Source organism: Gopherus evgoodei, chromosome 11 (assembly GCF_007399415.2).
Source record: "Gopherus evgoodei ecotype Sinaloan lineage chromosome 11, rGopEvg1_v1.p, whole genome shotgun sequence".
In the NCBI taxonomy this organism is placed as follows: Eukaryota; Metazoa; Chordata; order Testudines; family Testudinidae; genus Gopherus; species Gopherus evgoodei.
In genome coordinates this window covers 52992253-53017651 of record NC_044332.1, presented here as the reverse complement: position 1 = coordinate 53017651, position 25399 = coordinate 52992253, and the positions used below count along the sequence as shown (strand labels likewise).

At 40.7% G+C, this 25399-nt stretch overlaps 1 protein-coding gene across 26 annotated transcripts in view; it reads right to left on the bottom strand.

Annotated features, from left to right (window-relative positions):
• NEB (nebulin) overlaps positions 1 to 25399 on the bottom strand; it is a 194936-nt gene that overhangs the window by 110144 nt on the left and 59393 nt on the right. For all 26 annotated transcript variants that reach the window (XM_030579866.1, XM_030579881.1, XM_030579874.1 and 23 more), the window contains exons 44-57: positions 24116 to 24223; positions 22887 to 23198; positions 22455 to 22658; positions 21788 to 21892; positions 20672 to 20779; positions 19587 to 19898; positions 17851 to 18054; positions 17231 to 17335; positions 17017 to 17124; positions 15613 to 15924; positions 7302 to 7505; positions 6103 to 6207; positions 5889 to 5996; positions 4057 to 4368 (exon numbers count right to left, since the gene is read on the bottom strand). In XM_030579866.1, the coding sequence (XP_030435726.1) occupies positions 4057 to 4368; positions 5889 to 5996; positions 6103 to 6207; positions 7302 to 7505; positions 15613 to 15924; positions 17017 to 17124; positions 17231 to 17335; positions 17851 to 18054; positions 19587 to 19898; positions 20672 to 20779; positions 21788 to 21892; positions 22455 to 22658; positions 22887 to 23198; positions 24116 to 24223 (2607 nt within the window). The remainder of the gene's footprint in view (positions 1 to 4056; positions 4369 to 5888; positions 5997 to 6102; positions 6208 to 7301; positions 7506 to 15612; positions 15925 to 17016; positions 17125 to 17230; positions 17336 to 17850; positions 18055 to 19586; positions 19899 to 20671; positions 20780 to 21787; positions 21893 to 22454; positions 22659 to 22886; positions 23199 to 24115; positions 24224 to 25399) is intronic.

The following is a 25399-nucleotide window of genomic DNA, read 5'->3' as shown; positions in this document are numbered from 1 at the left end:
GCATCACTTCTATTGTCACTGTTCTGAAAATACCTACAATGTGTCAATTTCCTACAATCACCTTGGAAGACCTTTTGGATTTAATGTATGTGTTAGTGTGGGTCAGGATTGTATGTAACCTCTCCATAGGGGAGATGTGAGGAATGTCAGATCTGGGAATACAAAGGACTGTATTGAAAATGTGCCAGATGTGCAGCGACTTTGGGGACAATAGATGTTAAGTGGATTTCCTGTGGAGAGGTTAAGGTAAATTTTCCAACTTTAGTTATGCAACCTGAAGCTGCACCCTGAGGACTGGTGTGGGGGAATGGCGGTTGGTCTGTTGATTACCTGTTCTGGAGACTAGAGATCAAAGATCCAAGTTGCACAAAGAAACAGCTGAACTGCCCAGCATGAGTTCCAATTATGGATATAATGTGGAGATTAATTTGTAACCCTGGAGAAAACCCAGTTGTGGGTTTTGAAGGACTGGCATCTACCAGACCCCTGAGCTGGCTTTAGGGGTTCACTATGGTAAGTGTTTAGCATACATAGATGTTCTTTTATTATTTTAATTTTGTTTTCTTTGTAATGCTCTTACTTCATGAGCAAATGTGCTTGCTTGGAAGGAGCTGTGTGGTAGCTTATAACTGTAGGCAATACACAGGTCAGAGCCCTTGGAGAGAAAACAGAGCAGGAGCTGGCCTTTTTAAGCAATCTGTCTTGTTGGGTATATAGGCATGTGGTAATGGTCCTCCTACACACACCCACATGGTATATCATTTGAACGTATACTGGGAGCTGTGGGCGGCCGTGCAAATATAAACAAACGATCTGGTGGCCCGTCAGCAGATTACTCTGATGGGCTGCTTGTGGCCCGCGGGCTGCAGGTTACCCACCACTGCTATAGAGTCTTTTGGGGAAGTCCAAGACCAATATTACCATGGAGGGTAATGTATGGACTAAGCCATCTATGATGAGGGACCCCAAGCTGGAATTTTCCTGCCTGGGAACCAGTCTTGATCCTTTGATCTGGCAGTGAAAAGATCTATAAAAAGATTTGAAGGATCTCAGAGGAGAGACAACTTCTTCCTCTTCAGAGCCTGAAGAAGGCAACACAGGGTAGGGGGGAGCTGTTCCCACAGATGTTCTCAGTGGTCTAGATATGGAAGACACACAAGGGTCAGTAGAAGATACAGGTTAGAGTGGCCGAAAAGCAGATGCTGGCGTAAATATTGTGTGTGTCATTGGTTCCAAATGCATCAGCAGAGCTGACTGCAACATCAGTTCTGGTTGCATTGTCAGTGCTGGTTGCATCATCGATTCCAAGCGAGTTGTCAATGCCAGGTGCATCAGCGAGGTCAACTGTGTAATCGGTGTCGGATGTGTAGTCATTATCAGTTGAGGAGATACTGAAACTAGCTGAAATAGAGGAGAGTCAGGCAGCAAAAAACAAAGAAGGTCCCTTGCTGCTAGGAAAGCCTGAAGAGTAGAAGGTACCTCAGCTGATTATATCAATGCAGATGGTGCCAGAGGATCCAGTGGAGCTGAAGAACACTGAGAAGGACCCAGCATGGGTGAATTCGTTGGTCTCCACAGCACCATTGAGCTGAAGGCAAGAGTGCTACCTCTGACATGACCAGTAAGCACTTTGAACTGTGAGGCTTTGAAGCAGTACCACAGGACCTACCAGATGATTGTCTGGGAGAAGACCAAGACTTAGAGGACTTGTCAAAGTATGAATGTTTAGAATGCTTCAATCCACACAGAGAAGGGGAAGCAAGATGTTTGCTCCCAGACTTACGTCTGCAGTCAGAAGAAGCTGAAGGAGCACTCCAAGTTGATCCAGGGTCCCCTTGGTCACCATTGGGACTCTGCTCATGCAAAGGTTGCATCATTAAGACAACAGTTTCTCTGCTCCTTAGTGCAGATAGGAAAGGAGGTACAAATAGGACATTTGTCCCTCACACATCACTCACCCACACAAATCAAACAACTCTTGTACCTATCCGTGACAGGGATAACAGTGCTGCATGTGGCACATTTGTTTAAAATCTGGGCTTTTTTTCTTCATAGTAAATCCTACGGGTACTAATAAAATTGTAGCTAAAATAACTACACTATTTTATACTATACTGCACTGTATTCTATAATTATAAAAGCTATATATAGAAAAGTATAAGAAAGATGACTGACCAAAGCTAAAGCTACAGGGAGATCCAATTTCTGCCACAGGTGGTGAGAAGGAATTGAGAAGGAGGCAGTGAACACACCCCTTGTATGCCCTCACCTGAAAGCACAAGGAGAACAGGGGCGCATGCAATGCCTAGAGATACTGCTGGCAAAAATCTCCAACTCAAGTGCACTACAGTGAAATATATAAATGTACTGTCACCTGAAGGAGAATGAGATGACTGGTGGACACCCTGTGCCTCCATGAAATTTTTTTCTAAACAAAGCATCTGACAAGCTATCACTTATAAAATTCCTCTGTGGAATACACTTGAGAGTCTAGAAGCACATCCAACACAAACACTCCTTCTTGCTAGAGGCTTTTCCAATAGTGAAGTAAACAGTCTATCATCAGCAGAGGTGTTGAGGAAACCCAAGGCTAGTATAGTTCTCAAGAGGAAGCAGACACAAGGATGCTTCTGCATGTTGTATGTGCAAATATGGCTTTTGGGTACCTTGCTGTTCAATACATTCCAAAAATGGAACAAGTACATAACATGTGGCTTGAAAGAGGCAGCATTACCAGCACAACTGACAAGTGTCGCTTCATATCCATTCATGCAATCTGTGACACACTCATTCCTGACTTCTGCAACGTACTACCTGCTATACATGCATTAAGAGGCTTGGACTCTCTGTCACTGCTATTTGGTATTTGGAAATATCCATGTTCAGTGTTGTCAAAACAAAGGGACCTTACTGTTTCAGACTGAGACAGATTCTTGCCAGATTGAGACAGAACGATGGACAAGCCACAATTTCTGCAGCAAGGAAGCTGGTAGCAGTGTGATATGACCAGAGAAAGAAAGACAGAAAAGGACACCCACAGAGACTTGATCTGTTTGCACCTCAGTCTAGCCACTATGGGAGGAAAGTTTTGAAGAGCATGTCAAACTAAGATTTGGATGCCTTTGCATATAGGTAAACCAGATATTGGATCACCATTGCAACATGGATGGAAAAATGAGAATGATCAACTACTTCCTATATTGTTCAAGAATCCAGTGGCATCTGAGCTTCTACAAGACCTTATCTGTGCACATGCCAGTTGTGGTCACTGAACAATCAACTGTGTCTGTAATCAGAATAAACTTCCCTGCACAGAACTGTGTCCATGCCAAGGCAGTGAAACTATGGTAACCCACACACTCTCAACAGAGATCATACTAATGAACAAGAGGATAATAATGATGTTGAGTGGAAATGTCTCTAGCACTACTACATTTCAATTACACCTGTAAAAAATTATTGTTAAATTTTGTTTTACTGTTTAGGTTGTTCTTGTGAAGAAATCCAATTTTGTCTTGAAACAATGCATAGAGTCATAAAATAACAGAAAAAATGCAACTATTTCAAAACATTTCATTTTAACATGTTGATGGTGTCACTGTTTATTCTATGGTAACAACACCACTTAACAGCTCCACATCATTCCTCACCTTAAAGTAAACATAAAAGTATTTCAAATGATGTATGATGTGTATGGGGTAGAGATGATAACTTAAGTCGACCAAGTTGGTGGTGTCTGCCACATGCCTAATATCACAGTGTAGGCAGAGAGGCCCAGTCAGGAAAGACTGAGATGCAGATTTCTGGCCAAGAGAGGTGATGGTTGGGAGCCAGAAGCCAAAAGTGGCAGCCCCCTTGCTGGACCATGGAGGGGGAATACACATGCAATTGACCTGAAACTGTGACAACCCACCAATCTAGTATGCAGCAGTACAGGTCCTTGGAGGATAAAAGAATTCAGAAATGCAGCCCTTAAATATGTTTTGTGACAAGGCAGCAAAGACATATTTAATAAAACACCTCAGTTTTCACAAAGCTAGTAAAAGTCGGACTTACATCACTTTGAAGATCATAAGTTTTCCTGGCATGTACAACATCGTTCTGGTCTGGCAGACATGTCCACTGGTGCAGAGGATGTCTATAATCAACTTCACTAACCAGTTCCTGACATTTCTTGGCAAGTACAATTCCCAGCATATCCGCAGGAGTATTATGCTTGGTCTTCCATTTCTCAAAATCTTTCTTGTATTCCCTGTCACTCTGGATCTTGGCTACGTGCATAGACCACACCATCTTAGGATCATCCTGGATGTTGCGGGCTCCCACATGGTGGCCAAGCTGTTTGCGATACCCTTCTTTGTATTTGTACTGTAGGTTAAAAAAAAGTTCAATTAGTTTCAGGGGGATTTTTAAAGAAAATAATCTATAATCCCACAGCAGTTCCCTGAAGGACTTCATCATCATCCATGAAAGAGCCGCCAATCAATATCCCTGGCAGGCTGTGGCACCAGGATGGACTACAGACTGGCCCATTGGGCTCCTCGGCCTCCACAGGTGGTAGGAGGTCCTGCCACTGTGTCAAGGTGGGACTCGATGGTCAGGAAATGAAGGGAGTAGAGCATGAGCGGATATAGCTGTTTCTTAGGTGCATTTTGGAAACAGACCGTTGGCAGGTTTTGCAGCCAGCTTAGGTGGTGTGGAGGGGGCAGCCAGAGGGCTTGCAGCGCAGGGGCCCTATGGTGAAGTCCAGAGGGTGAGGTGTGGGCAGGGAGTACCCTACCATGGGACCCACTTGAGGAAACCTGAGAGGTAAGTCTGCCCTCACCTCTCGGAGAATGCACCAGGGGACACGCAGGGTGGACAGCCCCATGCACCGGCCGAGTGCCAGGGCATCCATCCCATCCCCCAGTCCTGGTGGAACCTGCCAGAACCAACCTCCAGTATACTAAGGGGGACTCTGCCACATGCACACTGAGCTGGGGGTTGTCTATCAGGGGTTCCATGAGGAGATCTTTTCCCTCAGAGGCCAAGAGGGAACTGGTCACAGAGATCAGCTTCCAGGTCTGCAGGAGGTCCTGGTAGAAAACCAGCAGCTCAGAGAGGTCTCATGGAAGATTCACTGGATGTAGGTAAAAAAGCAGCTTGTTGTAATGGAGCTCTTGGAGCCAACAGGAAAAGACGTGTGCCAGTGCACTTCACGCCAAACTACTTGCACCATAAAGGAGTTTCTGCAGAGTCTGAAGGTGGAGTACATAGATCTGACTGAAGAGGCAGAGCAGATCCTGTCTGCCCTCCTCCAGGGGAAGACTCAGAACCGCCCAGTGCGGCCCCAGCCAGAAGAACTCCAGAATTAGCTTCTGGAGGCAGATCAGGATACCTGGGGGTGAGCTCAGGCTGCTGAGCCAGTGCCAGTGCATGAACATGACCAGCTGGTTAGCCACCACTGTCCTCCCCCAGAGGGAAAGGCATCAGAGCAGCCCCATCCAGCTCCACATCCGCTCAGCCACCCAGCCCTCCAAATCATGCCAGATTACACAGCAACAAAGAGATTAATTCACTTAAAACACTGAGTAGAAATTATCATCAAATAAGAAATAGTAGTTAGACTCAAAAGTGGAAAAGATGACTTCATTTGCCATTCCCTTCAAGCCATCAAACAGAGATCCTCAAATAGACAACAGACACCGGGAATGTAATCTTGCCACAGATAAAAGTAAAAACAGGCCTACAGGAACAATACAAAAGATTTTATTCCAGGTGTACTCCTATTGATTGTTCAGAAAGAGTTTTGCTTGATACACGATTGTGTTGATGGAGCATGCCTCTAACTGCTCACTGTGAACTTGAGACCTCTGAAAGTGTGAGGAGAAGGGTCTGAGTTTACTTACCTCACTTGCAATATCTCGGGAGGCTTTAGCTGTCCTGATTGGAATGGCATCTACCCGTAGGTCATAGCCTTTCTTCTTGTCTTCTTCCATTGCAAGTCTGTACAGTTTCTTAAATCATAACAAATATTCATTACATTTCAGAAATAATGCACTTTGTTTTCATCTAAATAGCCTCACATGCTGCCTTTCAATTTTTAAGCAAGGCATCACCTACCTCACTGTAATTCAATTTGTTCTGCTGCGCCAATACAATATCAGGGGTATCTGGCATCACATGGATACTAGTTTTATCTTTATTCCAAGCTGCTGTATATGAGCGCTGAAAAGCAAACAGCAAATATAATAAGATGTTCTAAACCATGAAGACCTAAGTCATTAACAGAGTAAGATATAATTCTGACTGAATAAGTGTAATCAAGATCATAAATCCTAAAAATTTCATGCAGTTCAGAACTATAACTAAAACTAAAATAACAACAGAAGTTTTCTCTGCACTGACCTCAAGACCCACTGCAAATTACTGAATTTTACTAATTAACAAATAAAGGTCACTGAGACCTTCACTTATGGTTAGTATCCTGTTCCACAAGTCCACTCTGTGATTTCAGTGAGAGTTTTGAGTGATATTCTACTTGACATTGTTGAAATCAATGAGAACTTTGCCATTGACTTCAATGAGACAAGATTCTCAGGATGATTAATCTAGTTTAAATCACAGTAAATAAAGCAAGCATTATACATTACCAAATGCATTTTTCCATTTAACAATGATAGTTCAGCTTTGATTATTTAATACTTCATAATTTACTGACTAATAACCTGTTAGGGATTTTGGAAATATAAGTAAGTCTTTTTAATATGCCAATTCACTATAAACTTTCATTAGATCAGAGAGACAGGAGGTACTTTTCTGATGATAAAGAAACGCAAATTAGCAAAGTTCTATTGAATTTTGAAACTTACTGGGTAACAATTCACCTGACATTTTTATAAATATGTTTGCTAGGTATAACTGGCCAGTTGTCTGCACAATCATGACAAATATGTATATAGTTGCACCCCCACTTAAAAACAAAATATATAGTTTAGCTCTTTACATTATTTTATGTTGTTGCAAAATAATTAACATGTAAATACATAAAGCTAATCTCTTATTAAACCATTTTTCAATGTTTCTGAACTTAAACGTAAGCAACTATTAAATATATTTTTAAAAAATTCTTTACTATGTGCTAGAAACTCAAACTACAAAGCAAAAGTACTCAGTTATAATGAAAATAAATCCCTGACATTCTATGAATAGACTGTAGTATTGTAATGTAAACTTCCTTGTTTTCCTTTAAAAACGAACACTTGAGCATCCAGAAGAACAATACTGTTTTAATTTTAATTGCAAATAAATAGAAAACTCACCTGGTTCATAATTTCAGAATTGTGTTTTGCCAGAACCATTGGTAGAGAATCAAGCAGGCTATTAAATTTGATCGTGTCTGGGTGTTGCCGGTAGGTATGGTCACTCAGGATGTGGGTTGCTCTCTTATTCTTCTCGTCATCCAGAGAACCAATTGGGGACCAGCCAATGCCCCTCATCCACTGAAGATCTGATTTATATAAAAGCTGAAATAACAGAGGAAGACAAGACAGTTTGTTATTTTATTTAGACAACATGAATATTTTTTCTTCAAAGAAAAGCAGCACCACTTAAAGAGAGCTTCAGTGTTTAATCAATATCTAATGACGACACAGGTATTCACTTTGTAGTCCTCTGATATGGCTAATTCTACAGTGATGGACTCTCTGAAACCCAAGGTAGATTCTGCCTACTTCAGTTAGTCCACAAAAATCTTACTTCAGCCCCTGGAAGTTCTGTCTCAGTCAGGGTGGAGATTCATCTTCAACTGGCATGGAGATAACCTACACACTCAGCATGCATTTTGAGAATTAACAGGCATTTCTTTTCTTCTGACAAATGTCACAGATGAAGAGGCACTTCCTCCTACCTCCTCAAGCTCTGGACATGTCACTTATACAGCCAAAAGAGTAAATATTCACAGACATGAAACTCAGATTGTCTTGCCCTCACTCTGCTCTATGGAGAGTTGAAATCCACTGCAGAAAATGTAATTAAACTCCAAAGTGCACAAGAGAAGATCCATACTTAGTAAGGATGCAAACAGTAGGCTGCCTCTTGTTAATTCTGAGCTAATTAAGGCATCACTTCTATTGTCACTGTTCTGAAAATACCCACGATGTGGCAATTTCCTACAACCACTTTGGAAGACCTTTTTGTATTTAATGTATATATTAGTGTGGGTTGGGACTGTATGTAACCTCTCTAAGGGGGAGATGTGAGGAATGTCAGACCTGGGAATTGAAAGGACTCTACTGGAAGTGTGCCAGACATGCAGTGACTTTTGGGACAATAGGTGTTAAGTGGATTTCCTGTGGAGAGATTAATGCAAATTTTCCAATTCTGGTTATGCAAAAACCCAGTCTTTGAAGCCACACCCTCAGGAGAGAGTCTTGGTCTGTTGATTACCTGTTCCAGAGACTGGAGACCAAAGGTCCAAGATGTACAAAGAAACAGCTGAACTGTCCAGGTGTAGATTAATTTGCAACCTCTGGGGAAAATCCAATGGGATTTGAAGGACTGGCACCTTCCTGAGCCAGGGGATGCTGTTAGTGGGCAACCTGCACTAAATTATTTAGCATGCACATACATTCTTTATTGTTTTAATGTGTTTTCTTTGTATTTGTCAGAGCCTACAGGTCTCAGACTTGGGTCTGTAAGGTTTATAAGAACAGTCATGCGCCAGCCCTCGATCTGGCAGCCTGCTGATGCTTGCTTACCTACCTGGGAACCATGAAACCCAGCCTAGTTTGAGGATCCACCCCCGCAATCCAATTGGCAGAGTCCTGGATCAGCTGACTCGCCCGCTCATCTATTTAAACTAGTAGCATGAACAGGAAACTGTCTGAACTGGGCTCCACCCTGGTTTGGACAGGGTGCCTTGTGCTTCCTGCATCCCACATTTGATATCCTGACATCTGAACCAGCCGTGATTTCTGGCATCTGATTCATGTTCTGACCTCCTGCTACTGATCTCCTGGTATCCTGACACAGCTGACTCCTGTCTTGTGGAGTCTGGCTCTGACTACAAGGTCTAACCACCCACAACCCAGTGGTGACAGTAATGCTGTTTCTTTATGAAAAAAATATTCTTGCTTAGATGGAGCTGTATGGTAATTTATAGCTGCAGGCAAAACACTGATCATAGAACTTGGAGAGAAAAGAAAGCACAGGAGCTGGCCTTTGCAAGCAATCTGTCTTGCTGGGCATGTGGCAATGGTCCACCCTACACACACCCACATCGTATATCATTTGAAAGTATATTTTAAGTATGTTCGGATGATGTGGAGCTGTCAAGTGGTGTCATAAGCCTGTAGCCAAGGTGAAACAACAATAACCAAAATCAGTAAGTATCACATTTTGCACAGTTCTAGAAACACTACAGCCTGACTAGGACCACATTTTTATGGATTGATTTAAAAACTTTAATGTGGTGCTTGTTGGTCAAAGCTACCAAATGATAATGTATTAAAACATTTTTGTATTGGTTTTGCACAGACAAGTAATTTTTAAAGAAATGGTGAAGATGTGTAATGTGTGACCAAAAATGGCAAATATCAATATTTTGCAACACACTAACATGAAATGTTTTCACACTGCATATACTTAATTGTCAAAGCATCTCATAAGTGATTATAATAGTTTCATACATTTTCAAATTAAATTGGCTGACCAGATCATTTGCACACAGAAGGCTGTGCATCAGTAGCAGAAGATTTTATGCCCATAGTTTCTACTGGATAAAGAATAGATATAAATGTACATGAATTCCCAATTCCTTCTCCATTTGTAAGCTTTTGTACATACAGTGTAGCATCTAGTCTGCCTGGTAGAAGCTTTTCATGTGTAACTGTCTATGTATGTAGTACTAGCCTTTGAAATAGCCTAGAAAATAACTTTTTAATTCAGTGACACTTACACACAGGTTAGTATTAGTGTTAGAGATGACAATATACACATTCATATTAGGAATGTGGAAAAGCTATTACAGAAAGAAGTGTTCTAGCAAGAAGTAGTGAAGACAAAGTCCACTTACAAATCCTTGCCTTTGCACTGAAGAGGGATGAAGGGCATGTTACAGCTCTTACCAAACATCTTCAACAATATGACAAATCCATTTGACCATGAATCACATCCAGATGTGCTTATCAACATATCTAATGAATTGCTTGTAACATCAAATGTACAAGAGTCTCTGCTGAAAAGAGCACATGTTGGCAAAGAACAAATGGAGAGATCTGGGGAAAATGCTCTTGATTCTGTAGGCACATATAGCTTTTGCAGCCCAGTCAGGAAATCTGGCATCAAAAAATTTGCTGACATGGTGTAGATGACCAAATTTAAGCCTGGCAAGGGAGGGACAACTGCAGCAGCTGTTTTCCAGAATCTTGTTTTCCAGAATCTTGTCCTCAGCAAGATACAGAGAAGACATTTCCAAAAATTTTCCAAAAATTGTTTTCCAGAATCTTGTCCTCAGCAAGATACAGAGAAGACATTTCAAGGGCAACTGATCTTAGTCACCCAACAGGATCTGTGCCTATGTCCTTCTACCATGTTGATGGAACAATGAGAAGAACAGACAAAGCTAAATCGGGGCCACAGCTGGAAACTCAAGCTACAAGAACCATGAGTTAAGACTGTGCAACAAGGAAACCGCAGCATACATCAGAGATGCCATGGCTGCCATACAAATGATAGCTAGAGACAAATGCCACATAGCTGATATATTGGCTTCTAAGAATATGAGCAGGTCCTAAATGGATTTGACAGAGCTAATTCTGTAACTGAAGTCTTTGCAGATATGATAACAGTAACGTGTCAAAACTGCAAAAAGACTGTGTTGGACAGGATCTAAGGCTGGATGCAAGGGAAAAAATTGGTAAGTCACCTTGCAGTAACTGTTATTCGAGATGTGTTGTGCACATATACGCTCCACAGTAGGTATATATGCTCCCAGTGCACTCGAGTCAAAGACTTTTACCAGCAGTACCACAAAGCCATGTGTGTGACCATGTTCTCGTGTGCACTGCCTCCCTCTCTGTTCCTTCACACTCCTATAAGCAATGACCCAAGTAGCAGGGAAGGCAGGAGGGCTATGCAATATCTATGTGCACAACACATCTCAAAAAACAACAGTTACCGCAAGGTGAATAAATGCTTCTTCTCCTTCGAGTGATTGGACACATATACATTCCAGGTAGGTGACCTACAGGTAAAGGGACTTCTGATCATCTGAACAGAAACAGTAGCAGCAACTTAACAAATTAGCATCATCATGAGAGCCTTGCATGATAGCATAATGAGTAGAAAAGGTATGTACAGATGACCATGTTGCTGCTGTGTACCAGAACTGACACAGGAGGGTAAGTGTTGGTTAGGCCTTTTAAAAAATCAAGAAACAAGAGGATGAGAGAAAATGGAAAACCTATCTATTGGCAGGTATACTGCCAAAGTAAAAAGCAGGTGAACTCCCACAGAACTACTTGAGGGGCCTGATAATTTCAGATGCAGGAGATATCCATCACGTGCATAACCTCAGTCTGAGGGTACTGCAGGATTGTGCCCAAATAGAAAAATCTCTTCTACTTTGATGTGTATGTGGCTCTAGTGAATTCTTTTCTGCAGCTCACCAAAATGGCCCACATCTCTCAGAAGCAGGTTTTCTTATGAGTATTCAACTAGAGATGATCCACACAATAAGGTGGAGAGATTTGAGATTTGGATGAAGAGATCTGCCCTGCTTCTGTGACAGAAGTTCAGGACTTGGTGGTAGAATTGTCGATAAACTGATCAACAGGTGATGCAGATCCATGAACCAAAACTGTCCTGGCCATGTCTGTGCAACGTGGATTAATAATATTTGTTCTACTTCAGCTTTGTGCAGAAAAACCTCATGCACTTGTTGTTGAGGTTGGTCATGAACAAGTCCATTACTGGATACCCTAGCAGTGAAAAACCTAGAGGAGAAGGTCTTTCCTGATTGACAGCATGTGACTGCATGGGTATTTCTCACTCCTGCAAGGTGAAAAGCCTTCCGGGAAACATTGTGATGAATACCCAGATTACAAAGCAGGAAGCCTCCTGGCACAGTTCAGACAAACTTGCACCTCTCTGTAGTGTTGTCTCTGAGAACTTCCACCAGCTAGTTTTTGATGGAGGGAATAAATATCACATAGGTCCAACCAATAGCTTAGAGTTCTAATAAATTTATATTGAGGGAAACCTCCTGAGTTGACAGGGTTTTTCTCCAGGGCTGACCACAGATCATGTTTCACTGCAGATACTTTTCTTCTTCCCTGGTGCGGTCAGTTCCTATATGCATTCTCTCTCTCTCTTCTCCTTCTGAGAGTGCTCATGAAGCTGAAGCAGAACAAAGATCTTGTGTCTGAGGTTGACTGAGATATGGACAAATTAGAGAAAGTCCAGAGAAGAGCAACAAAAGTGATTAAAGGTCAAGAAAACACGACCTATGAGGGAAGATTGAAAAAAAAGGCATTTGTTTAGTCTGGAGAAGAGAAGACTGAGATGGCAACAGATTTCAAGTACATAAAAGGAGGAGAGAGAAAAAATGTTCTCCTTAAACTCTGAGGACAGGACAAGAAGCAATGGGCTTACATTGCAGCAAGGGCATTTTAAGTCGGACATTAGGAAAAACTAGGGTCAGAGTGGCTAAGCACTAGAATAAATTGCCCAGGGAGGTTGTAGAATCTCCATAATTGGAGGTTTTTAAGAGCAGGTTAAACAAACACCTGTCAGGTCTGGCCTAGATAATACTAGTCCTGCCATGAATGCAGAGGACTGGACTAGATGACCTGTCGAGGTCCCTTCAAGTCCTATAATTCTATGGTTCTTTGTCTCCCTCATCCTTTGGTGGAGGCTTGTTATAAAAGTCATGGTCTGTTCAAAGAGAAAAAACAGAAACCTTTTGCACATGTACCTCAGGACCACCCACCCACTCGTAAAGTAAAGCACTCGACTATGTATGCAAATCTGCATGTTCGGATGGTGCGTGGAAGGATGAGATACTGAATGAAGCCAAGCTTGCAGATAGCAAAAGTGAAGTTTGGCATGCAGAATTATGTACATTTATGAGGCTCAGGAACAGAAGGCAGCTATGCACTGTTGTTATTGTGCTGAAGCGGAGGGCATTGGTAAGGGTGATTATAGACTGATGCTTCTCACTTGACAGATAAGCTATGGTTGTTCCAGCATTGAGCTCTGCTCCTATAAAAGTTATGCAATTCCTGGGTTGTAACTGAGATTTCTCCAAGTTCATTTCAGATCTAGATGAGAGAATACTTGTCTGATGACTAAGACCCAGATACTTGATGCTGCCTGGATCAGTTAATCATCCAGGTAAGGAAATATTTGAATGCCCAAATGATAGAGATGGCTGTTACTGCTGACATGCATTTGGTGAAGAACCTCAGGGCTGATGACAAACTGAAAGGGGTCACTGTGTACAAGTAGTGGTTGGCGCCTCCCACAAATCAAAGGTATTTGCTGTGGGAGAGATGTATTGCCACATGGACTTATGCATCTTGTCAGGCACCATACCAGTCTCCAGGGAAGGGATAATAGAAGTAACGAGGACCATGCTGAGCTTGATCTTTTTGATTAAATAGTTCAGCTTTCTTCAGTCTAGAATGAGATGGAGGACCTCCATTTTTTTGGGACTAGGAAGTACTGGAAATAGGAGCTTTTTCCTCTGGTAGTAAGGTACTTTCTCTGTGGCTCCCAATTCTAGAAAAGACCACGACACTTGAAGTAACACGGTGTCATAAGAGGAGTCCCTGAAAAGGGACAGGGAAGGTGGTTAGGGAAAAGGAATGGAAAGCAACGGAACAGGATAACATATCCCTTCTTTACCATGCTGAGTAGCAACTTGTCTGACATAATGTTTTCCCCAAGCACAGTAAAAAAGGGATAGGTGTGACCCAAAGGTAGGAGATATCATCAGTATGCTGACCTTGATCAAAAAGTCAAAGCAACTGTTTTGAGGTCACAGACGTCTTGTAAGAATGGCCCACCACAGTAGAATATGGCTAGTGATGTCTAGGAAGTTTGATCTCTTCTTAGTGGGATGTTGAGATCTCTGTTGGAAAAAGGGTCTAGAATAATGCTGTGGCCTAAATTGCTTCCTTGTTGTAGCTGGAGTGTAAAGATTTGACAAGATAGCTTATTAGCAGCTACTATCACCAAACAATCAGGAACTGAATGAGTAAAGAAATGCTTAAACCCTTCCTGATGAACCTGGTACCATCTGTCCACTCACTTGGCCTTGGGAGTAAAGAAATTGGAGTCTGCCAGAGTCTTTGCTGATTCTCTTGTTAATAAGAAAGGCAACACTTCCTGAAGTAGGAACCAATATGGCTTTTGAGTCTCTTAATGTCAAAGGAACCATAGTAATTAGGTCACTGATAGAGATGTTTATGCTTCAGAGATCTTGCCAAATTGGGAGAAAATGATGGACAAGTCATAATTTCTGCAGCCAGGAAGTTGGGAGCGGTGCTGTTATGACCAAAGTGAGTAAGAAAAGGAGACCCACAGAGACCTGAATTGTTTTGCGCCTCAATCTATCCATCGAAAAGGACAAGTTACTGACCAAACTCCCACATTAGAAGGACAGTTTTGAAGAGCATGTTAAAGACTTAGATAACTTTGTACATAGATAGACCAGATATTGGATCACCATTGCATCATGGATGGAAAAATATGGATGATCAACTACTTCATGTATACTTCAAGGGCCCAATGGCATCTGAGCTTGTACAAGACCTTCTCTGTACATATGCCCATAGAAGTCCCTGCACAATCAGCTGTGTCTGTAATCAGAATAATCTTCCCTGCACAGAACGGTGTACATGTCAAGGCAATGAAGACCATGATAACCCACGCACTCTCAACAGAGGCCATAATTATGAACAAGATGATGATAATGATTTTGATTAGAAATGTCACCAACACAACTATATTATACCTGTACAAATTATTTATAGATGTTTATCCTTTAGGTTGTTGTTGTGACGCTTTGAAGTCACAGAGAAATTCAATTTTGTCCTTAAATAATGCATAGAGTTAAAATAACAAACAAAAGCAAATATTTCAGAGTAGCTATTTTAACATGTTGATGGTGTCACTGTTTATCCCAGTTTCTATAGTAATGGCACCACTTGACAGTTCCACATCATTCCTCATCTTAAAGTACACATAATACACTTTCAAATGACGTATAATGTGCATAGATGTACAAAGGATAGCTTAAGTAGACCAAATTACTGGAGTCCAACACTGAAGCTTGTAGGCAGGGAGGCCCAGTCAGTGGGGATTAAGATGCAGATTTCCATCCAAGAGAGGTGATGGCTGGGAGTCAGAAGCCTAAAGTGGCTGCCCCCTTGCTGGACCGTGGAGGGGGACTACACATGCAACTGACCTGAAACTGTGACAACCCACCAATCTAGTATGCAGCAGAAAACATCCTTGCAGGATAAGAGTCCAGAACTGCCCCCCTTAAATAAGTTCTTTGACATTGCAGGAAAGCCATGTTTAATAAAACACTTCAGTTTTCACAAAGCTAGTAAAAGTCGGACTTACATCACTCTGAAGATCATAAGTTTTCCTGGCATGTACAACATCATTCTGGTCTGGCAGACATGTCCACTGGTGCAGAGGATGTCTATAATCAACTTCACTAACCAGTTCCTGGCACTTCTTGGCAAGTACAATTCCCAGCATATCCACGGGAGTATTATATTTGGTCTTCCATTTCTCAAAATCTTTCTTGTATTCCCTGTCACTCTGGATCTTGGCTACATGCATAGACCACACCATCTTAGGATCATCCTGGATGTTGCGGGCTCCCACATGGTGGCCAAGCTGTTTGCGGTACCCTTCTTTGTATTTGTACTGTAGGCAAAAAAAAAGTGTAATAAGTAAGATTCAGGGGTGGGGGCTAAGAAAACATCCTATAGCAACTTCCTGGAGGACTTCATCATGAGCTCAGAGTACGGAGGGTTTTATGTGAAGAAGTGTTCTGTTCATAGAGTGTGGTATCTGACTGCTAAAGCACTCGTAGGGCTCCCTGCACTTAAAAAGATGTTTAGACACAAGAGCTCCTTAAACATGTAAGTAATAAGATGTCTTTGTGATTAGGTCCTTGGAGTGTTTGGAGAGGAAAACTACAGCTTCCTCTGCCTGAGACATTGTATCAAAGTTATTTCTAATTCCTTGGTCAGGCTCCCCTGAGGTCAGAATTCAAATTCTCTCTCTGAGATGCCCATCAGTTACTTCCTCAGATAACAGCCTCACCCTTGTAAAGATGTTATTAAAAATATTGGTAAATGGGTACTAAATTTGGTTACTAAGTATCAAAATATTACACAGACCTTCAACATGCTACAACAATAGTTTAGCTTGACAGTCTCTGAGCGGAAAAACTTCTCCCTGTGACTGGATAAGCCACTGTACGTGGTCATGGCCATGTCAATTTCTCAACTAGCATTTAGCCTAAAATCCAGTCCAATTTGTTTAATGCTTTTGCATATAGTCTATTAGTTAACAAGGTGAAACACATTTTTTTCCAAATGCCAGTTTCAATTAAGTGGGTTTGTTACTGAGAAAGGTCTGATAGGCAGTATTGGAAGGTTTCACTACAACAAAAAAATTATTTCTGCTAAAAATATTGACAAGCCATTATTAAATAGAAGGGATTAGTCAGAATCAGAACTGGACAAGATGACTTCATTTGTCACACCCCTCAAGCCATCAAACAGAGATCCTCAAATACACAACAGATGCTGAGAGTGAAACCTAGCCACAGATAAAGTAAGGACAGCCCTACAGTTCCTGTAGGGAAGATTTTATTCCAGTTGCACTCTATTTATTGTTTGGAAAGTGTGTTGCTGGATACATGATTGTGTTGATGAAGCATGCCCTTAACTGCTCACTACAATGTTGAGACCTCTGAAACTGAGAGGTGAAGGGTCCAAATTTACTTACCTCACTTGCAATATCTCGGGAGGCTTTAGCTGTCCTGATTGGAATGGCATCTACCCGTAGGTCATAGCCTTTCTTCTTGTCCTCTTCCATTGCAAGTCTGTACAGTTTCTAAAATCATAACAAATATTCATTACATTTCAGAAATAATGCACTTCATTTTCATCTAAATAGTCTCGCATGCTGCCTTTCAATTTTTAAGCAAGGCATCACCTACCTCACTGTAATTCAATTTGTTCTGCTGTGCCAATACAATATCAGGGGTATCTGGCATCACATGGATACTAGTTTTATCTTTATTCCAAGCTGCTGTATATGAGCGCTGAAAAGCAAACAGTAAATATAATAAGATGTTCTAAATCATGAAGACCTAAGTCATTAATAGGATACGAAACTTCTGGGTTACAATTCACCTGACATTTATATGAATATCTTTGCTAGGTATAACAGGCCAATTGTCTGTACAATCATGATAAATAATTGCACCCCTCCTTGAAAAGGAAATGTACAGCTCTTTACATTAATTATTTTGTAACAACATAAAATAACATGTAAAAACATAAAGCTAATCTCCTATTAAACCACTTTTTCATGTTTCTGATCTTAAACATAAGCAACTATTAAATTTATTTTTTTAAATATACCTTAACTATGTGCTAGAAACTCAAAATACAAAACAAAAGTACTCAGTTATAATGAAAATAAATCCCTGACATTCTATGAATAGACTGTAGTATTGTAATGTAAACTTCCTTGTTTTCCTTTAAAAACGAACACTTGAGCATCCAGAAGAACTATACTGTTTTAATTTTAATTGCAAATAAATAGAAAACTCACCTGGTTCATAATTTCAGAATTGTGTTTTGCCAGAACCATTGGTAGAGAATCAAGCAGGCTATTAAATTTGATCGTGTCTGGGTGTTGCCGGTAGGTATGGTCACTCAGGATGTGGGTTGCTCTCTTATTCTTCTCGTCATCCAGAGAACCAACTGGGGACCAACCAATGCCCCTCATCCACTGAAGATCTGATTTATATAAAAGCTGAAATAACAGAGGAAGACAAGATAGTTTGTTATTTTATTTAGACAACATGAATATATTTTTCTTCAAAGAAAAGCAGCACCACTTAAAGAGAGCCTCAATGTTTAATGAATATCTAATGATGACAGAGGTATTCACCTTGTAGTCCTCTGATATGGCTAATCCTATAGTGATGGACTCTGAAACCCAAGGTGGATTCTGCCTACTTCAGTTATAATTTATAGAGGAAGACAAGAAAATTCATTATTTTATTTAGACAACATGAACATTTTTCTTCAATGCAAAGCAGCACCAGTTAGAGAGATTCTCACTGTTTAATCAATATCATATGATAACAGAGGTTATCACCTCACAGCCCTCTGACAGGGCTAGTTCAGCACTGAAGGTATATCTGTGTTTCAGTGTAAGCCCAGGGTTCAAACTCACGCTCAATTCCCCCCACCCTCGCTCACTGTCTGGTCTACATATAAATTGCACTAAACCAGGACTCAGACCCAGGTCCCAGGACCCTAAGGGAGTGGAGGTTCCAAGCCTGAGTCAAGCCTGGACCCACAGTTCAATCCCTATTGTTTTGCAATGTAGACCTGTGCTCTGGGAGTCCACCAAAAGTATCCCACAATCCCATGGGCCAACTTTCTTTGTTCCCAGGACAGTCATCTTTGGTGGACAGTCAAGTTTTCCCACAGTGCACCACAAACAAAGGGTTGGACAGCATATTTTTGGAGGGCATTAGGAATTCTTGGATATGAGTTGCTGGACTGGGGCCTCCACACCACAACATAGACACTAGAACACCAGGTTGGCACCCAGGGTTCAAAAATTCCTAATCTGGGGATACAAATGATTGTAAATTCTCAAGCCCTAAATCAAGAAACCCAGGGTCTGCTAACTCAAGCTGTACAACTCCAGGCTTACATTACAATGTAGACATGCCCTAACAGTCTCTGAAACCAAGGGTGATTATGCCTATACTAGTTACTACACAGAAATCTTACTCCACCTGCTGGAAATTCTGTTTCTGTCAGGATGAAGATTCATCTACAACTATAATGGAGATTCCTGAAATGCACATTGAATGTCTAGGTAATTACAGCCATCTCTTCCTCTGCCAAATGTCACAGATGAGGATGCACTTCCCAAACGCTTGAGCTCTTGACATGTCACTTATACACCCCAAATAGTAATTATTTGAAGACATGAAATTCAGATTGTCTTGCCCTTACTCTGCTCCAATCCACTGTTCAAATCCACAGCAACAAATTTAACTCCAAATTGCTCAAGAGGAGATCAGTACTTAGTAAGGATACAAAAAGTAGGCTGCCTGCTGCTAATTGTGAGCTTACTAACCTGCAGAAGAGCTCACTTCTATTGTCACTGGTCTGAAAATACCCACCAATCCAGTATGTAAAGGTCTTTGCAGGACAAAAGAGAGTCCAGAAATATAGCCCTTAAATATGTTTTTTGACATTGGAGCAAAAATATACTTAATAAAACACTTCAGTTTTCACAAAGCTGGTAAAATTAGGACTTACATCACTCTGAAGATCATAAGTTTTCCTGGCATGTACAACATTGTTCTGGTCTGGCAGACATGTCCATTTGTGCAGAGGATGTCTATAATCAATGTCACTGACTAATTCCTGACATTTCTTGGCCAGCACGACTCCCAGCATGTCCACTGGGCTATTATACTTGGTCTTCCATTTCTCAAAATCTTTCTTATACTCCCTGTCACTTTGGATCTTGGCTACATGCATAGACCACACCATTTTGGGATCATCCTGTATGTTGCGGGCTCCCACATGGTGGCCAAGCTGCTTGCGATACCCTTCTTTGTATTTGTACTGTTGGAAAGAAAGAAAAAAACAACTGATGCTTTTTCAGATTCAACCTAGAAACGCTACCTTTGTAAAAACTGTTGGTGAAACTCCTTAGTTATTATAACATACTAAGAACCTAATCCTATGAATTGATGATTGATTCCTATAAATAGCTGAGCATCCTTAATCCCACTGTAGTAGAAGATATAGCCCTTATAATTTCATAGGATGGGGTTCACAGCTTTTGCAAACCCTTCCTCATCTATGTAGTCCCAATTTAGTTAGCGAATTCCACTGGACTTAGTGTGCTTCATTGGGACTATTCACATACAGGTTTGTGGGATCCAGGTTATATCTAGCAAATAATTGTCCATGTAATGGTTAATTCCAGGTTTGATATGAAATATTAAATCTGAATTCAAACTCTATTTCAGTGAGTCACATATTCATCTTCAAACAATTACATGCAACTCCATAGCACAGTCTAAGTCACTGATGGACTATGCTAATTTTCAAATGAAATAAAATGTCAATGTCATCCACAAAATTTCAGTAATAAACTGGGTTTAAGTGATATATATAGTAGCAGACTGAAAAAAACAAACACAATGTATTGTTGGGTGACTAGCCTTGCACTGAAGCATCCAGTGTATGCCTTCTTTTTCTTTTTTGAAAGACAGAAAGACCTTATCCCACTGACGCCAGTAGAAAGACTCCCACTGATTTCAATCAGCATTGATTCAGCCTCATAGTGCTTAACCACACTGTCTGTTATTTTAGTTTAATAAGACACTTACTTCACTTGCAATGTCTCTGGATGCCTTTGCTGACTTGAGTGATATGGCATCATGAGGAAGTTCATAGCCTTTCTTCTTCAGTTCTTCATATCCTAACTTGTAGAGTTTCTGTTAAGATAAGTTTGCAGTAATGATTGCAAGCACACTTTGCAGAAAAGTATTCCAATGTTGATGTTTGGAGAGAAAGGAAATGCTATGTATTTTACACCATAGTTCAAGAACTGAATTCCTATTTTTTACATTGTGCAGAAAACAAGGGTAGATTTATCAAATGGAGTTGGTTACTACTAATTTTCAATTGCCAATGCATGCTTGCCAAGCTATCATGTTTTTAAATTAAAAAGCACATTTTTAGGACTCTGAGATGGCTTTCTTGGTGCTAGAAATTAGTCAAAAGTCTTGCATGCTCTTCTTGCTACAGAACATTTTCCACCACCAAACTAAGGGTGGAAATTATTGCGTAACTGCAATAGATTGACTAGGGAGAGGTAAATAAAAGTTTTTGGTTGCAACTCATTTGCAACCAATACTGTCATTTACTTTACTTACGTAATCTGATTAATAAACATTGCTCCAGACCACAATTACATGGACTTCTAAGAGAATCAACAATGCATATTTTCTGACTCCCTGTGTGTCTGTTTTCAACCTATCATGACCTCTCCTCTTGAATACTATTGATAAATCTTTTTGGCATTTCTTTCTGATGTTCCATAACAAAGGAGAATTTGACAAAAATGATACTCTATAATTCTAAAATTCAACTCACTACAATTAAACATTTTCCCACAACAGGTTGCTAGACTAATTACATTTTATTGGAGAGGTATTTAAGGTGTTGATTTGAGCAATAGGGATGAAATGGACATAACTAAAGATAGCAACCTCATACTGTATGCTTTGTTGGTATTTTTCTTGTAATCTAATAACTGCCATATTGGCTCCCTCCACATAACAAGTTTACCAGAAAAAGACCATGGGTATGTTAAAGGCTGCAAGAATTCAAGAGTTCTAGAATAAATTCTGAAGGACTTTACTGCAATTTAGACTGAATTCACGCAGTGAATTTTCAAGTCATAAGCTCGAACATCCAGTGTAGTATGGAGTTAAACTTACATCACTTGTATTGATTAAGTTTGCTTTAGCCAAAAGGATTTCAGGAGTGTCAGGCATGATGTGAATGTGAGTCTTGTCCTTGTCCCATGCTTCTCTGTAAAGTCTCTAGAAGGAGAAACAAACAAGAACACTGTGTCTAATATTCAGCTTCACCTTATGTCTGTAACAGCAATACAAGAACATGTCACGCAAGCATCGAGTGTGGGAGATATAAATGGTACTGGATGGATAGTTGAAGAAAATAATGCATTAATCACTTAGAGTTCTATTTAAATACAATTTTTTGCATCCCTTTTGTATGTGGAAGGCCAAAAAGGGTCATCATTATAACAGTTCCATATACAGCGTAACTAAGGTTAAATATGGGTAAAGATATTATTTATGCTTAACATTGAATACATTTTGTAGATCAGCCATGATAATCTCCTGAATCACATTTGGGACTTCTTGACAGCTGAACTCAAGATGTCAAATGGGCCAAAAATCACAGAAATCTGACATTTTACTAAACACAGAGCTATGACCAACAATTGGAAAATTCCTTTTTTAAAGACATATTAGTCACTGTTAACTCAAATTATATTAATTTTAGCATTATATGAGAAGTTGAAATAAATTACAAGTTAATTTATCTGTTCAATTAAATGTTCAGCCTTCAGAAACTTACATCACTCCTATTTTTGGCATTAGACTTTGCCAAAACTATGTCCATGGCATCAGGAATACTTGTGAATTTAACAGTGTCTGGTGGCTGGCGGTATTTCTTTTCACTCAGGATTTCTGAAGCTTTCTTGTTCTTTTCTGCCTCCAAAGAGCCAGAGGGGATCCATCCCAGGCCTTTAAGCCATTGAAGATCTGACTTATATACATTCTGTTGAGGAACCAAACAAATCAGGGACAGTCATTCTCTTGTCTACATCAATGAACTACGTTAAAAGACTAACTGACAATTAACAGAGCTTGTTTAGCTATGATCCGTATTGCTGGAACTACAAGAGGAAATGTCATTTCTGCTCTATAGGGACACCAGATTCCCTTCAATAATGAACATATCTTCCATAAATATAAAAGAAATATATCAAGTAAAAAGGAAACTTACATCACTCTGTAGTTCATATACTTTCTTAGCTTGGATGATGCTAGTCTGGTCTGGCAAACTAGTCCACTGGTGTAGGATCCGTCTGTAATCTACATCACTAACCAATGACTGGCATTTCTTAGCCAGTAGGAAGCCCAACATATCCACAGGCATGTTAAACTTGGTCTTCCACTTCTCAAAATCTTTCTTGTACTCCCTCTCACTCTGCATCTTGGCTACATTCATAGACAACACAAGTTTGGGATCATCCTGTAGGCTGCGGAATCCAATGTGATGTCCCAGCTGCTTGCGGTAACCTTCTTTATACTTGTACTAAAATCATAAAGATTGTGGTACTCAAATTAAGGTAAGAATGAGAAAATGGGGAAATAACAACTTATTAGATACATTCACCAGCATGCCATGTATGCTGGCAGTTAGACTCACAAGCAAACTTGAATTTCTTGCTCTCTTGGATGCTAGAAGCTGAGCAGATCATTATGGTTTCACACTTAGGGGTCTAATATTCCCTTGATGTATGTGCATAACTTTGCTTGATGTTAGTGTTCTAGGAATGCCTCTGCTGCCGAAGGAATTGAGCCTTTGGACTGCGTAGAAAGAGCAGGCTGCACATCTCTCAGAATGGCTCCTCCACTGCACAAATTACCAACCAACTACAATCTGGAGAGTCCACTTGCTTGGTACTCCCAGGTGGAGACATAATCCCAGTGTCTCAAAGGATAAAAGTCAGCACTGGAAAATATAGGGTCCTGACTATCCAGAACAATTCCCTAAAAATTAGCAAACACCTGTTCTTATACACAAGCACTGCACTGAGGCTGGGATGTGGAGCAGTGCTGGGCATGTGTTTGCCCTGAGACCTGTTCTACAGCTGCATGGTAGATTGACTCAGCGCAGTGGGAGGAGTTAGTTGGGTCAAAATCTGCTGCTGCTCTAAAAACATAGACCAGGTAGCTCTAGGTAGTACAGGCTGCTCCCATGCCACACAAAAGGCAAATGGCAAGCTTGAGGTCATGGTGCAATGATGTGAGAGCAATCTCTCTCCTACTGTCTCATCAATGCTAAGAGAGTCTGTCCCACTGATTATACAGGGAGGAAAACCTCTCTTGTCTCTCTATCCCTTCCAGCACACCTTCGTAGCACAGGGATGGACCTGGCCCAATGAGGATTCTTAGACTGTGTCTGAGTGCATAAAATTCATCACAGATCGAATTGAAAATGTCACTTACATCACTTGCAATGTCCCTCGAAGCTTTGGCTGCTTTCACTGAAATGGCTTCAGGTGTGAGGTCATAGCCTTTCTTTAACATTTCTTCCCATCCATGTTTGTACAGTTTCTAAAATTGAAAACAGAGAGTGTTTTCCAAAACTTCCCTTGCATCTTTGTAAAAACAATACAAACAGAACCCATGGCATAAACATTGAATCCAAATCCTGAGTACTACACTCCATCTTAACTCAGCACTTACTCAGGCAAAAGTTTTGCCTGAGAAAAGTGTGTGTGAAAATTGAGGGCCGGGTTGTGGCTGAGCCCTGCCTGGATGCAAAAAGTGAGAGAGCACAAAGCACCCCATTCAGGGAGCAGGCTGCTTTTTGTTCATTACCCTTTCCCTACAGCAGAGCGGGTCAGATATGCAGGACAGCATAAACTGCACCTCTGCAGGCTGTCCCTCTGTGTGCTGGGGACCATTTGGAAATATGGCTTTACTATAGTTACTGATACTTTCACTGGGACAATGTGATCTGCACTGTCTAATGCAGCGCTGTGGCTAAACCTACAATAGACCCTCCAATAAGGACTTCAAGATTTGACACTTTAGGGGGCAGTATTAGGGATTGTGTCTTTAATACATTATAGGTTTTTTTCACAAGTGCTTACTAGATTAAAAATAATCTGTTTGCAATGCTTGTTCTCACATAAAGAATAATTAATATTTAAGGATGAATTAATTCCCTTTGTCACTCCACCAAAGTAAATGGCATTACAGCAGGAAAGAATTTGATCCCCATCTATCATACCAGGTTAAAAATCAGAGTTCAATTAGTTCTTTCTTTGTGAGGCTAGCAGCACTGGATGTACCCCGAGAATGAAACAGGATGAGACACCCCAAATATACTTTGTTCATTTTAGTTTTGATTATTTATGCTAATGCTTCATAACACACGAGTATGTTCTATATTGTTGGATAATTTGTAAAAACTAACAGGCCAACGTTCTCAGCTGATGTCCACTGTAGTGTGGAGCTCCATCTCAGGGAACACATGATGATTTGCACCAGCTGAGGATCAGGTCCAAGAAGCCTTAGTAATGTGAGACTTTGTTCTCTATTTTGCATACTTCTATAGTCCCCAGTACCATAATACCTCAAAATCTTTAATGAATTTATCTTCACAACACCGCTATAAGGTAGGAAAGTGTTATTATCCCCATTTCACATAGAGGGAAATGAGGCAGACAGGGTAATTCACATGTCCAAAACCACACAGAAAGTCCGTGGTGGGGCAGAGGTTTG